The 15,888-nt window shown below is 42.6% G+C and overlaps 1 protein-coding gene across 3 annotated transcripts in view; it reads right to left on the bottom strand.

Annotated features, from left to right (window-relative positions):
* The window catches only part of ATP8A2 (ATPase phospholipid transporting 8A2), a 3,773,191-nt gene that overhangs the window by 184,730 nt on the left and 3,572,573 nt on the right, over positions 1-15,888 (bottom strand). For all 3 annotated transcript variants that reach the window (XR_011284127.1, XM_069639892.1, XM_069639893.1), the window contains exon 34: positions 6,993-7,081. Coding sequence is in view for 2 of the 3 variants with exons in the window: in XM_069639892.1 (XP_069495993.1) it covers positions 6,993-7,081 (89 nt within the window). In the remaining variant the exon portion in view is untranslated. The remainder of the gene's footprint in view (positions 1-6,992; positions 7,082-15,888) is intronic.

Genomic DNA, 15,888 nt, shown 5'->3' with positions numbered 1-15,888 from the left:
TTGCATTGTTACTCTTATGTATTTCCATATCATTTCAGTATGTCCTTGTATATCTTATTCATGATATCATTCTGCCCTCATCAGATTTCCCTCAGCACTCCATGATATCCAACGGTGCGTGCTGACATCCTTCCACCCGTTCAGTACGAGGGTACATCCAGTATGGTTTCCTGAGTGCATATCATCTCTCATGCACTCAATGCGGTATAGGGACAACACATGGGGTCCCACACATAGCTCTTCTCCTGCTGGTCCAATATGATGGTGGTGAGGGGGGCGGGAGCTAGGGAAACGCATCCACCTACTCCTCTTCACTAGCATTGGACTTGTGTGTTTAGGGGTATGACTCTTGCTGGAAACAGCCTGTTCACCTCACCAGGTTATGCTGACAAAGTGATTTGCCCCGGTATACTCCATGTGTTGAAATGGGAAATCTGCTCTTGCCTTCCAAAATCAAAGGCTTTCCACTACCATTTCCAAAGTCTTCTGCTTTCTTCTTATATTTGCTCCATAGTTTCCTTCCATAAACTCACTCACTATTTTGATCTTCCATTCACTACTCACTTCATCTTTCATAAGCTCCCCCATCTTCATAAGGAAAACTAATGACAAGCAGGTAAAATGAAAGCTGTATACTGCAGATCCCTTAACAAGAGTCTGAGAGATTAATCACAATTAATCATGCCCTAATACAAATGTTGTGTACCTTTTTGAACATAATGCTATAATTGAGCTATACAAAAAAACAGTACAGTCCTTTTCCCACATGGACTCCCCCTTTTTTTCTAGCCACTCCTCATTCAACTTTCACCCACCTCCTCCTCTGCATGGGCTGAGCAACAAAGCCCCCAGTCTTTATTCCATCTAAAATGGTGTGCGCTCAACAATACCTCCACAAATACCATGGCTACTCCCAGCAGGCCATGGAGGAGTTGCTTGTGGTCTGGCCATCTTGTTGTAAAAGACAGCGCCCCACCTCCTCGTTAAATATTTGAAACACATTTTATTTTTTGTTACAATTTTGCAGAACATTTTAATTGCGTAGAGGGTGTTTGGGAGTGCTAGCATGCAGGATAGAGTGGATCAGGAGATGGACAGTGCAGGTTGAGGGTTTTTCGGTCTCATGGTATCACTCCCGGTGGGGTTTGGTAGGGAGATGGGGCCAGCGCTCCCCTGCCACCCCTTATGCATCATTGTCTGGTACATACTGTTTACATATTGTTTATAATATGCAATTGTGCATGATGACTTCTCGTTTTACATGTTTACTTTGCTTTGCTATTAAATGTCACAAATGTGTTCAATAAACGTGGCCTTATATTTTCCAAAGAAAGATGTGTGCGTGTCTCTTTGGCAGGCCTTGAGCCCTGCGCTGCTGATCTACAAAACCATGTGTCGGGCCTTTTTGGAATAGCTCATACTGCAAACTGAATCACTTTTAGGGGAATCTAATGTTGACAGGAAACACACAGTGATCTTAAATGATTCGCTCAGGATTACACCCTTCGGTTAAGTGGTAAAGTCTGAATTTGAGCCTAGCCTGAAATGTAGGTACTTGTCCACACAACTTCCCAGCTCAAGCTGGTATAAATATGCATTGAAGTTTGGTTCTAAATCCCTAAAATAATACAATTCTGAGTCTTTGCACACGTCACATTTTTTACAGAATTGTAAATGATAGTTATATTCCTACTGCTACTCTATATATAAAAGAAATTTGAAGTGATAGGAAGGATTTATAAAGCAAACATTTATTTTTATGAATTGTATGCTTTTATACGAATGATTGTAAGCCATGAAAATGTAATGTTGTTTATTACTGTAAGTTTCTGTATTTGATGTTTCTCTTTACTTTTATTTTTCCATTTATTTTGGTTCTTTTTCTTACTTCGCTAACTTCTTTCTAAAGGTTTGCAATAAATCAAACAATAAAACAAGAATACTCAATTTTATACAGATTACTTTAAAAATGCACAAGTGACATGATAAAGCAACCCGACAATGTGTACATCATTGTAAAAACGGTTTCATTAAAAAAAGAGTATTAAGGTAATTGTATTTTGAATCCAAAAATTGCATTGAGGAAACCGCTCTTGTTTGCACTTCTTTGCAAAAGGGCCCCTACAGGTAATTTGAATTGTTTCCACCAAGTACTGGAAAAGTAGATAGCAAAACATGCCAAAACAAAATCGCCCTTTTTCTTCACTTTTATACTGCATGTCTGGAAAAGTGTAAATCTCACCCACAATTAACAATTTAGAATCCGTTTACTTTTACCAATAAAGCTACAATCATACGTGGTAATTTCCCAAGTCCTGTGGAGTATATAAAATGGCGGGAACATGATATTATTGTAGCTTTACTTTCCTCATGCTGAATGGAAGTGTACAAGCTCCAGAAAGCAAATTAATGAGAATTTACAGAAAATCTGATACAGTCAGACACAAAGTTAAATGAAATGCATTACAAAGTCATTGTTTCACACAGCTTGTTCTATACCCCATAATTTCTAAAATAGCTTATTAAAGGAATTCGAAGAAAAAAGTTCCAGTAACATTTTCCCATCACTAATCAGTTCCTGTTTTAAATAATCTGCTGTCGAGCCATGTTAAAAAGATAAGGCCTCACTGGGAGGGCCTGTGCAGCCCTGGCAGACTTTGAGGGGAGAAAGGTCGAGCAAGGGTGCCCCATGGGCATTTGTCCCTTGTCCAACTGTTAAATAAACCTCTGATTGTACTCTTTAAGAAATATTTCAATACACTTTTTTTAGGTTTATCAGATGTGCACCGTTTATACTTTGCCCGCAACCTAATAGCAAATGCTCTTTTCTTGTGTTTTTTTCAAGGTTTCATGATCAATCTTCTGAGAGGCAAAAGTTTATTTGGGAGTGAGAACAATCCCCCAGTCCCGCGCCCCCATCTGTAACTGGTGGGATCCCACAGTAAATGGATTCCATTTCTGGCACTGCCTAAACACCCAGCAGTTGTATCATACTTTTCAAACAAGACCCACCACACACATGATGTATTCTGTTTGCATACAAACATTGTTAATGGTTACTCCAACAGCGCGATGTTATCAAGTCAGTACTCATCTGTTAATTTAATGAAAAATTCTGGCCGGGCATGCTAGGCTTCCACACAGACAAGGATACATACTATTTAGGTAGGAACCCTACTGGTAAGTATGGATGAGAAGAGGATCTGAAGCTGATCCATACTTGCCATCCTTGCCATCCTAGCCTTGATATGTTCTGGTAGGTTTATGTTGGGCTAACTCAGCGAGGTGCAGTTTGATTCCCTAGGTGCAGCAAACAAGGCACTGACATCTGAGACAAGCTGAAACCAACACAAATTGGCAAAGCCAACAGTTTGTGCTTTTGAGTACACATAAGATAGGCATTTACCAGGCACTGTCAAAAGGGTACCATCCGGCAATAATGTGGGAACATCTGGAAAATGGTGCGAGTACCCAAGCATATGATGTAATTGTCTGGCAAATGCCTGTGTAATACCTATGCACAAGTCAAGGCAGCTGGCTTTGCGATTGATAGTTTTAGGATTCCAGTGCAAGGAACAGATGTGAGGACACCCATATTAATTTTACATCTATTTGCTGAAAACACATATTATTAAGAGATTTTTTTATTAGAACAGGAGCTCATTTACAGAGGCAATTAAGTCATTAAACACTCAAAAGAATACTTAGATATAACACAAACAGGCCCAACACAGCACAAAATTAGACGTTGCTTTGTGACAGAGCCTGCTCAAAGAATACCCTAGAGGGTATGTTTCAGCAGGAAGGGGGCAGGTAGTTGGTGGGAATACCATAGGGATTAACATGGCAATGAATGCGTAAACGACCTAACGCGTCCATACAATGTGTGTCTCTTCTAACATCCTTTCTCCATCCTATCTGTGGCCCAATGCAATCTGGCTTACACCTAATAGCCTAATTCAAAGCCTTACATCAAATCCCTTTTTGATTTTACTACAGTCTCACCTCCAGAACAAAAATGTTCTTACTACCAACCTTATTGTTTCATTTACACTCAAGTAGTTCATGCAGCAGAATATATATTTTGAATCTTATTTGTATGGGCCCTCAGTGATGGATGCAAGTCTCTGAATCAATCATAACCACTGGCATTGCTTTGGTCAGGCTTCCATACCGTTGTTTGTAAATCAGTCGTGGCCTCCCTGACACTAATGTGAGCAGCCCGGCCCAAACTGCTGGACCACAAGGCCTAGAAATGCATGCGGTGGCTAGTGTTCCGATGAATGTCATTTGTCAGGGTTCTTAGCTGTTTATGCACCTATCTGTGTCCAGGCATCATCACCTGGCATTTATTGTTTGCTACAGTTAACCACCTTCATAAGCATGATGGGAACAAGAGTTATATTCCCACACAAAAACGACTTTAAATTACAGAAATCAACTTCATAGTTTTGAAAAAGATAGCTACCTTGTAAATGAGAGGTTTGAAATGTAAGATGAACAGTGCAGTTAAGGAAAGCAACACAGGATCTTGCTAGATAGTTGTAGGCTGCCTGTCACACAACTAACAAATGTGCATATCTGCTGTCAACCTTTTGAGTTAATGCAGGTGAACAAAGACTTTTCTTTTTGGTGGATGAGAGCACATTGACAACCTATGGACGGAGTAGGGAATCGGCAGGTGAGTGAACTGACTCTATGGCGGGTAAAACCCACTGAAAGTGCGTAAGTGGACAAGTATGGATATGCAGAAGCCAGTAGCACAACAGATGTCTAAACACAATAGGGAACTGGCAGCAACTGGCAGCACAACACAAGGAATGCGCAACTGGCGTCGGCTGGTATGTATGGGCTTGGGGGGGAGTCTCCCCCTAACTTGAGTGGCAGGCCGCACAGACCATTATTGCAGGGGGACTGTGCTGCCTGCCTATGAGCAGAGGGGGCCGAGGCATCCCCTGCTATGTTTTATTTTCAATCGCAAAAGCCCTTTGGGCTCAACTAGAGGCATAGTGAAAGATGATAAGAGGTTTGGTGGTGTATAGGAGATCTTGCCCACTGCCTCATTATTGTGCTGCTGACTTAGCCTGCACTTACTCAAAGGAGAGGCGGTATCTCTTATACTTTCAGTCAGACCGCTGTGCATGCGGGGGGCTTTTGGTTAGGGCTCAAGGTGTCAGTGTACAGAGGGTGCGAGTAAGAAGTAAGTGAAAATATGTATGTGTATGTTGTGTAATGGGTTTGTATGTATGTGTACATGCTAGTGGGGTTGTCTGAGCCCTTGTGTGCATGTGTCCTCCTGTGAATGTGTGTATTTCTGTTTTTATGTATGCATGAATGCATGCAAGGTGTTGTTTGAGTGCTGTATGGAGGTGTGGGTGTATGAGAGAGTGTATGTTGCGTGAATGAGAGCGTGTGTGCATTTGTGAGGGAGTGCGCGCATAGGCATCTACTTTAAGGGGAGGGACTACTGGCAGTTATGTTATTTCTTCTTGGCATCAAATGTAAAGCAAACATTATGAGTGCTATAATGTAGCTAAACTGATATACTTGGGTGCAGTCAGTCTAGCTACTATTTAACTGTAGCATTGTATTTTTACTAAGCATCAAGGGTAAAGAAAACATGATGAGGGCTACTACATAGCTAGACTGGCATACTCAGATGTAGCCAGTCTAGCTATACTTACTTACTGTGGCATGGGATTAGACTGGGCATCAAAGTTAAGCAAACATGATGAGTGTTATTACACAGCTGGACTGGCATACTTGGGGGAGGCAGTCGAGTTATACTTTCTTAATCTGTCATGTTATAGTGTGCATCAATGAGACAACAAACACGATGAGTTGCATTATGTAGCTAGACTTGCATTCATTAGTGCAACCAGTATAAATCTACTTTCTTACTTTGGCATGGCATTTATACTGGGCATCAATGGTAAAGAAAGCATGATGATTGTTTTTAAGTAGCAAGACTTTCCAACTTTGATGCAGCCAGTCTAGTTATGTGTTGTTACTATGGCATGACATGTTTTACTGGAATGAAGGTTAAAGTTAGCATGATGAGTGTTATTATGTTGCAATACTCGCTCTAATTGGTGCAGCCAGTCTGGATCACTTTTTACTGTGACCTGGCATTTCTTTTACTGGGCACCAATAGAAAAGCAAACCGGGTAAAACTGGCACCACTCCGGCCATATATTCGTACTGTATCATGCCATTTTGTTATTGGGGATCAAGTGTAAAGCAATCCTGAAAGGTGTTAATAGATGGCTAGACTGTCCTACATCAGTGCAGCCAGTCTTGACATGTTTTCTAATTGTGGCCTGTCGTTTTGTACTAGCAAATCCAACAGGAGTAATTTCTTATATGGTAATAATGGCATTTATTGTGCATTCTGCATGGATATTTATGGGCACAGCCAGCATGAAAACGTGTTTTATATTGGCATATAATGTTGACAGACATAATGGAAATGTGTTGGAAAATGCTCCAGTGCGCCGTTGGTCATCTACTGGATTTTTTTCAAATGCTACTTTTCAAAAATGATTGCAAATTGTGTAGCTTTTAACAAAATTTTCGCTAGAAAGTGTGTTAAAAAATGCACAATTTTAACACATTATTTTAAAACATTTCTCAGGAATAGCCACCGCCCGATACCCACGCCCCAAACCCCACCCAGCCCCTAACCCCGCCCCCCACCCCATGAACCACTCGCTCATTCGGTCACTCACGCATTTTTGTGGTAAACATTGACACCCCTGCAATTCAAAAATTCCCCAGCCACCACTGTGCTGGCCCTGACTGTACAAGTAGAAATTATAGGGTGTGCATCTTGTCAGATCTTAGTACACACACCTCGTCATCATCCACAGCACGTCATTGCAAAGGAGCCCCGCAGCAAACGTAGTTTCTTGAATTGCAGAGCGGAGTTAGACAGTACTCACAAAAGCTAAGAGTTTTCCTTACTGGGTTTGAGTTTTGGTTTGCACACTTACGCTCGCCATGCAACGTCCTTGATAAGGCATGCCGCGGGCACCAGAAGCAATCCCAGCCAGAAATATCCGGACTTCAGCACCATTCCCGCCTGCAGGGAAACAAAAATACATCGTACTTTAGTTACAGCGAGCTATCCGCCTCTAGCATCAACTTCTGCGGGAAGAGCAGGCGACAGTGGCTCAACTATTTTACCAGACGGTGTCCATCCCAGCCCGCCCCTCCCCCTTCCACAGCGGTATCATTCAAGGATGCACAGAAGGCAGGTCCCCTGGGTCAGTTGCTCGGCGTACAGTCCTGCCTTCTATTGTGGGACTGACAGGTCAGCTGTAAACATTTTATTGGTAGTGAGGTAAAAATACCGACCAGTGTCCTGACAGAAGGGAACGGCGCTCTGCCACCCACGGTAGCACAGGAAATAGCCACATTCCAATCTGCAGAGCCATTTTTTGGTGACTTCGTCTGTGATCCCTGAAGCCTGCTTTTCTTTCCCTGCACAGGTGCACGGAGCACCTGGCTACTTGCACAGAGCAATTGGCGATTATCTCCCCCAAGGCCTGGGCTGTTTTTGTGGGGATTCTGGTATAGACGCACTAGGCATCCAGCCATAACTCAGATACCAGACCCACAGTCGCTTCAAGTGTCAGGTCGCCTCATCCATCTAGACACTACTCGTGTATGAAAAGATCCATAGAATAGTGGCAAAGGTGTACTGTATGATGATACGATGGCACGGATCGTAGGACCTGCGGCCAATCAAATTGTCTTTTGCCAATTGAAAATAAGATCCAAGTGGCCCCATGCCATGCGACAGACCTTGAGCCACCCCTGGCTTTTCACTTGGCATGCTCGAGCCTGCCCTGGGTGGGAAATAAAGCTAAACGTCTCCGCTTGCAAGGGGAAAGCCATGACTGGCTGGTGTCGCATCTGACATGGGGCCCGCTAGTCCTTCATCAGAGCTCTTGCTTCGCATTCCATGCGGAGGTACATTATTAACTTTTATTGTTCTTTCCATGATTACTTGGGAAGTGATCTACTGCCATTGTGACTAGCACGGGGCCCTGTTATCTGCGAGCCTCTGCAGGCCTCTTGGTTGGCTCAGTGGTTAACAAAGACATGTTGTTTGACCAGTGATGTTTCTAGGCTACTGTATAAAAAAAAGAATCACAGGCGGGTAATATGCACATTCAGAATACAGTTAATATAAATAGATACCATTTGAAAAGGACTTGGATGGGTAGGGAAAGAGTGCCTTGACTGGTGTTACCAGAATACTCTATGTCAGGGGTGAAAGCGAGTTCCAGTCCTAGTCTTTGCTTTTACTTGAGTTCATACAATTAAAGTGATGCAAGATGTCTACAACTTCCGGTCTACACCATGGAAAGCGTAAAGGCCTGAAATGAAGCAGGCACAAGGATGGGGGTGCAAGGAGTCCCATGTCTGAGGTTATCAATTGACTACATGTGACAGTAAAAATGCTTTCCTTGTCCTGGCCATTAACTGATGGAAGAAGACTATAACTCCCAGAATACAACTGATGGAAATATGAAAACCAGGACTGGGGCATGAGGTCCCAAATGACATGGCATTATCTGGTTACCTTATTGTCATCTATGGGCGGCCTTTTGAATCACGTGCACATGTGAGGCAGTCACCAGAGAGAGCAGGTTACTTCCTGCAAGTCCAAAATCTCTGCTGACGGTCACTCAAAATCATTCTTTTTCTGCTTTTCACTGCGAGGTTGTGTTATTGTGTCCTGGTGGAGGGATCCTGCTTCATGTACTTTATAAGGAGAGTGTTAGACCTGTTTTGAAAGCTTTACACTGATGACCAAAAGTAGCATGTGATTTGATCATAATGAGCAAGCAGTTTTGTCAGGTCAGTGGACACACGCGCTCACTGCAGGGGGCTGTGCTTGACCAGGCGGCCTAAGGTTTACATCTTCCTGGGTCCAACCACACGGTCATCCTTCGGAGGCCGATACAAGAAGTACAATTCAGTTCTCTTCAAATAAACATAATTTGACCGCCTACAAAATCGAATGGCCGAATATTACCCAGCGGTTTGTTGTGAAAAGCACTGCCCCAATAGTTTGCCTTGAAAAATATAGTTGTGAATTTCTCACCTGATTTTAGAAATTAAAATCAATGTATCGGGCCTTATTTCTTATTGAACAATAATCCCATTGCTTTAACCTTTGTTCGTGCCACTGTGCCATGATTTACACGAACAAGCCCACAGCAATAGCCCATTTCTCAGTTATGATCAGGCATGAATGAGGGCGGCAGCTACATGGCATGATGTTTCTTTTAAAAAAAGTAAGTCTTCATTCCCCTACTTTTTTCCCCGGGATTACCGTTCCTGGACAGTATGGAAACCGGTTTCCTTCAGGTAATGCACTGGCGTCATAGCTCACTGAGCCTTGCCGATACAGATTTGCTTTAGTTTATTTTAATTACCTGCTGCCAAGCGGTCAGGCAGCACTTCATCTGCAGTGATCAGCTGCTCCAACCTCTGGAAGATTAACTCCCCAGCACAAAAGAGCTGGTTGTCAATATCGTTTAATCATGATTAATGTTACATTTCTGCAGGCACAGCAGTGTGTATGTAATGACTGCTATGGTCTTTGGCATGTCCCTTAAGAAGAGAACGTATCTGTTGATTATAAAGGGGAGGAGTGTATAAAACTGCATGTTGTGGGGAACAATGGCTACCAGTAGGTGACTTTACAATGCACGTCTTTCTCTGCATTTATTGGAGTGTTGACAGTACTGGATGTGGAGGGGAGGAGAGGCAGGACGCCAGGTGTTCGGGTTTGTTATTATTGTTAGGATGCATCGTTACCAATAAGGGGGTTCCAACTGCACTTCCTCCAGCTTTAATCTGTATTAGGGATGAAATGAATGATCAGCCTAACAAAATAGACAAAGGTGTGGAGGCTGTTGATTTAAGTATACAGGGTAGCCAGGAGGATACTTCGAGCCAGCAAAGTTATTTACTTTCATGGAACATAGCTGGTCTATCCAAGCACATGGAAGACCCAAGCTGGCAAAAATGTATCAGAGGGCACCAGTTTATCCTTATTCAGGAAACATGGTCCACTAATTTGATGGATATGCAGGGTTACCAGTCCTTCCAGAAGCCAGCACAAAAAGGCACTAAAGGGCGCCCTAGTGGTGGCCTGCTCATTTGGGTAGATTCTATCTTGATTTGGAATGTGGACCCAAGGGAGACGGTATATTAGAACTCCAACCTCTGGTAGTTCAACTACAGAAGATCAGTAATACTGCTCTTTAGTGGTATCTGGTCTTTTCATCGAGTGAAAACCCATCGAAGTCAGTTCCATCGAATTTTATTTAACGAAAATCCTTTCCATCGAAATGACTTTTCTTTGAAAACAATTCGATGGATTTCGATGGATTTTAGGGTCAGGGAAAGGGTTAGATTTAGGCTTAGGGCAAGGGTTAGAATTAGGGTTGGTGTTAGGCAAGGGTTAGAATTAGGGTTGGGGCAAGGGTTAGAATTAGGGCAAGGGTTAGAATTAGGGTTAGTGTAAGGGTTAGAATAAGGTTTAAGGCAAGGGTTAGGGTTGGGTTAGGGTAAAGGGGCATGGGGTTTAGAGGGTTCGGGGATGGGAACCCCCCCGATACACACAGATTACAGATTTGTACAGTCCCCATGTACCCCAAACTGTCCTCAACATATATCCCTTGACCCCCATGTATGTGTGTCGGTGCATGTAGGTTTTGAAACTGCAGCGCTCTCTTCACAGTGGTACCTTCATAACAAATCTCCTTTCTCGCATGCACATTTATGAAGTTCCTTGTTGCCCAGCTTCTAGACGCTTTGTGGCAGACCATATCTAGATTGTATTCATATTTCATTGGTGATTTTGACATGTATCTTGCTGCACACATATTAAAAGAGCAAAATTGAGCAAGGTCATAGAGTACCTGGCTGATTAACAAAGGGTAAATGCACACCTATGGCGGTTACACCTTGGTAAGTGTGTACAAGTAACTGTGAATGACTTCTGACAAAAATATATCAGGACAGTTCCGGGTACTGCAGTTAGATTTTTAATAAAACTGCAGTTTACATGTTTTTGGATACACTTGATAGAGAGTAACCCAAGATACAACAGTATTTACACATTTTGAAGGTACAGTAACCAGTTTGTGAGTGACAAATTTCAAATATTTGTAACATCTTTTCAATGCTTACACATCAACTGAGTGGTCCTTGGGAAGGAAACCAGTGGATTTAGTGAGGTGATAGCATGTGACAGGCTCTCAAAGAACGGCCACTTCTAGGACCTCGAAAATCCTCCAGTGTACTGTTGACACTGCAGCTCCCTGAGCCACTGCGCTCCGAAGTTCCGACCTCACAAGAAACTTCCCGCCCTGGAAAATCTCGTCCTGATGAAGGCCACACCATCAGAGCTCATCCAAGCTCACTTTCTGGCCGAAACACTGTCGTGTTGACTGTTATATTGTTTGCGTTGTCCTTGTTCAACCCCTCACTGTGTTGATGTATATGTGCTGACTATCACATGCTATCACCTCACTAAATCCACTGGTTTCCTTCCCAAGGACCACTCAGTGGCTGTGTAAGCATTGAAAAGACGTTACAAATATTTGAAATTTGTCACTCACAAACTGGTTACTGTACCTTCAAAATGTGTAAATACTGTTGTATCTTGGGTTACTCTCTATCAAGTGTATCCAAAAACATGTAGACTGCAGTTTTATTAAAAATCTAACTGCAGTACCCAGAACTGTCCTGATATATTTTTGTCAGAAGTCATTCACAGTTACTTGTACACACTTACCAAGGTGTAACTGCTGTAGGTGTGTGTTCATCCTTCGTTAATCAGCCAGGTTTTCTATGACCTTGCTCAATTTTGCTCTTTAATACGCGACTACCTACCTGGGTAGAGCAAGGCATCAACCAGGTGCCCTTTTTGATAAACATCTTGCTGCACACATGCAGATCTTAAATGTATCACTTAAACACAAAGTAACACTTAAAGTAACACATGCCCCATTCTCATTAACTATGCTGGATACATAAAAACTTGGAACATCACAACAACTTCGCTGCTACCCCAATCACCAAAGTGGCTCGTGCAACGCAAACCCCTTTTTCTCATTGGGACCTTTTCTGACCACCCCAACATTATGCACATTAAAAGGGATATAAAAAAGCGTACAATTGTAACGGCAGGGTGGTTTGACAGAGATTGTGAGCTGGCTAATGAACTACCATTTGTAACCCTTGCTTCAAAGCCTTCTGTCGATAAGCAATGGTTGCACCCTCAAAGATCGCATTACAAAAATGTAATTAGAAGAAAAAAAAAGGTGTACTTGAAGAAACAATGGGAGCACTTGGCAGAGGCTTGTATTTCTTTAATGTTTTGGAAGTTAGTCTCAGGTGTGGAGTTAAAAGGAGATGCAACTATCCATTGTAGTATAAATCATGATGCCTGGCACAATCCTTTTGCTGATTTGAAGAGGATATAGACACAAGAACATCAACTGTCTCAAATTGAGTCCAAACTGTGGAAAATAATAAGCTGGAATTCAAGTTGAAGGAGATTTACAAAGCTATCAATTCCCAAACAGCGGGCAAAGCATCAGGCCCTGATAGAAGTCCCATAGATATGTTTAAAGAGAAATCGACCATTTGGGCACCAGTACTATGGACATTATTTACATCCTGTTTCAATATGGAGAGGGTTCAGAATTCTTGGAGATTGACGGAAATTGTTCCCATTTACAAAAAGGTGGGCAAAGAACAGCCAGCAAACTACCGCCCAATCTCGCTCTTAGATTGCTCTGGGATGGTGTTTGCAAAAGTGATTCTTTATGGGCGGATGAAAACTGCATTATTAACACTCTTCAAGTAGAATTCCAAGCCGGAAGGGGCACTGTCGATCAAAGCTTTAGGCTGCATCTAATAATTCAAAAATATACTGTTCTGTCAAAGATGAAATTATATGCAGTGTTTGTAGATTTAAAAACGGCATTCAACAGTGTTCCCCGCAACCTTTTGAGGCAGGTGTTAACTTGTGTACAGTCACTTTACCATGTGTGAATTTGAAGTCTCCAAGTGTGAAAGGCAGGGTGCGTCCTAGCCCTAATGCTATTTTGTGTCTTTTGTATCTTTATTGACGAAGTAATAAAGGCCCTGCTAAAAAACTGTTTAGACCCTATGAAATTGAATCATGACATCTATCCCACCCTTTTTTTGTGGACGATGCAGTGCTCTTGTCCACATCTCCACAAGGCCTACGGGTCACAATGGCGGCCTTTCTAGAAAATGTGAAGAGTTGAAATTACACCTTAACATAGTGTTTAGACCAAAATTTGCAAAATGCCAAGCTGTGGACATAAAGGTTAACAACCTAAAGCTTGATCAGGTCAAGCAGTACTATTATTAAGGCATTCGATTTAGTGAAAATGGGCAGTGGTCTTCACAATTGGTTAAACCCTGTTCAAAACCTGAAAAATATAGTGGTGCTACTTGAGTGTTCTTTAGTAGACATGGTAGGGGCGAGGTAGGACCTGCCCTGGAATTATATGGGGAACTGGCCATTGTAGCTGCAACCGTTGGAGCAGAACTTTGGGGTTATGCCAACATGTTAAACTAGGCAAAAGTCGAGAACACATTTCTAAAAAATCTGCTGATGTTGTTGCAGGGTTCACCGAATATGCCGATTCACTTAGAAACAAATGTGCCTTCAGTCAATATTGCAGCTTTGCTCAAACCAATTATATACTGGTTATGATTATGGCAATCTCCAGCCGTTGAACATTTTCAGAATGAACTGATTGATGTTATGATTTTGAAAGGAGGAAAAGGCCTTCCTTGGGTGTCCCATGTTAAAAGAAATCGTATATGAATTAGGAGAACAAGAACTTTGGGTTAATCGCAAGAATATAACTAAGGCCCAGATTCATAGAATAAAAAAACGATTCATCAGCTCTTCTATAAGGAAAATGATGGCTGCCACTTGTGACAAGTAGGAGCTGAGCTTACACTATCTTAGAACTATGCTGGAATTTGGTTTCGAAGTATATCTTGACCAAGTCGCTCCCCCTTTGTACGAGCCTTATTTATTAATTTTAGAATGGGCAAACATATGTTGGCATCTTTTACAAGATCGTCGTGCACATACAGCTCTGGTAAATGTATTTCCTTTTCCTCTGCCCGAGGCTTAAAATGTTGAGGAATACACATTTGAAGACAATCTTGAGAGTATCGGGTATCAGATCATCCTATGTAGCGCTGGAATTCTGCAAGCAGGCAGATGATCTGATCAGGGTACAGACAGTGGCCAAATGTACACATCGTGCATGGCTGCTCGGCATCAAGTACAGTTGAGATGTCTTCAGGCTACAATGTATTTATTACTGCATTTTAGACTATTTGGTTTATAAATTCACCTTGTTGCTTATGCAAAATCATTATTCTATAGGGGCTGTGAGTGTACTCTCCCATATACAAATGTTCCTTTTTAACTTATAGCATGAATTGGTCATGTGTTTTGAAAGCGCATAAAACAGAGCTGTTTTTTTTGTTTTATTATACTTAATCTGGTTTTATAGATGCAAATACCAGATATTTTGTTTAAATGTTTTTTGCCGTGTGCTTTTAATGGCTTTATGCCATGTACAAGTATAAAATGAAATGATTATTGTTATTATTTAACATTGGGAGTAGGGGTGGTGGGTGGCAAGCAGTCCAGGGAGGTGAGTGTATAGTCCCACTACTTTTTTGTACATTTCAACCACTGGTTATGATGCGCTCTAGATCCTTCAAATTGGCCCCATCGAATCCTACTTCTATACAGTGGAAGGACACACGCCTGGACAGCAGAAAAGGAGCTGGTCCCTGTCCTGGAAGAGTAAGGCTGAGACTGGAGCAAAATGTGCTCACTCCCTCTGTTTTTATCCCTCCTTTTTGGGGGGAAAATGAAGAGCATGGCGTAGAGGTGGACTATGGAGTGCAGAGTGTGGCTCTCTCAGGCTTACTCCTCCAGGGAGTACCCCAATTCAATGTTTTCTACTTTGAAGGGGCCATGTGCTGTGTTGACAGAGACAAGACCAAGATTGAGGGGAGAGTGGGGACATGGCCTATCACAGGAATGTGGAATGAGGAACCATGCCCGGCATTGTTTCTCCTGACAATGAAAGTGATTTAAAAAATGTCACGTCATACCGTCACAAGGTGGGCAAGTGCTTCGAAGTGCCTGCAAAGCGACGTGCAGCGCTCTGTGAAATACCATTAATATTCTAGTACTATAAAAATAAAGCGTAGATCATGTTCCCCTTTTGAACGACTGTCAAGGAAGAGGTGGCACGCATGATTGTGTCTCTTAACGCTAATCTTCTTCCAGACTATGGGTTCGTTATGCCTCAACAATCAATGTCTTTGTACAGCCTCCCACGGACCACTTTGACATGATGAACAATGGGTGGAAAGGTGCTTTTTTTTCTTCATAGTTACATCCAGTCCTCAATTAAGCAGGGCTTAGCAGGAAACACAAGAGCCATGTTCGAGAAATGGACGTCAGAAATGCATTCCGCAGGCGTGTTCCCCACCACAACACTTAAAGATGGGGGCGTACTTGCACACTTTCAAACAATGGACACGTTAGAAGCAATCTTCTCTCTGTGTCCTGCCAGCAGCTGTTGCACACATGCAGCCCAGGCCTACCGTGGGGCAGCGTGGCTGATGTCTGCAGGCAGCAATGCCACAGATGAGTAAACACGCAGGCCTCCTCCAAGGTCTCAACTCATGGGATTTCAGGAAAGCAAACGCAGAGAGAATGCGAGCACCTGCCCTGGATCCCAAATGGGACGCGCGCCAGCCCTGAAAGCGTGACTGACAGCG

This window comes from Ambystoma mexicanum, chromosome 7q (genome assembly GCF_040938575.1).
Source record: "Ambystoma mexicanum isolate Mex_15411 chromosome 7q, UKY_AmexF1_1, whole genome shotgun sequence".
Classification (NCBI taxonomy): Eukaryota; Metazoa; Chordata; class Amphibia; order Caudata; family Ambystomatidae; genus Ambystoma; species Ambystoma mexicanum.
Note: the sequence above shows the minus strand (reverse complement) of the source record. Positions and strands in the feature narration are given on the sequence as shown.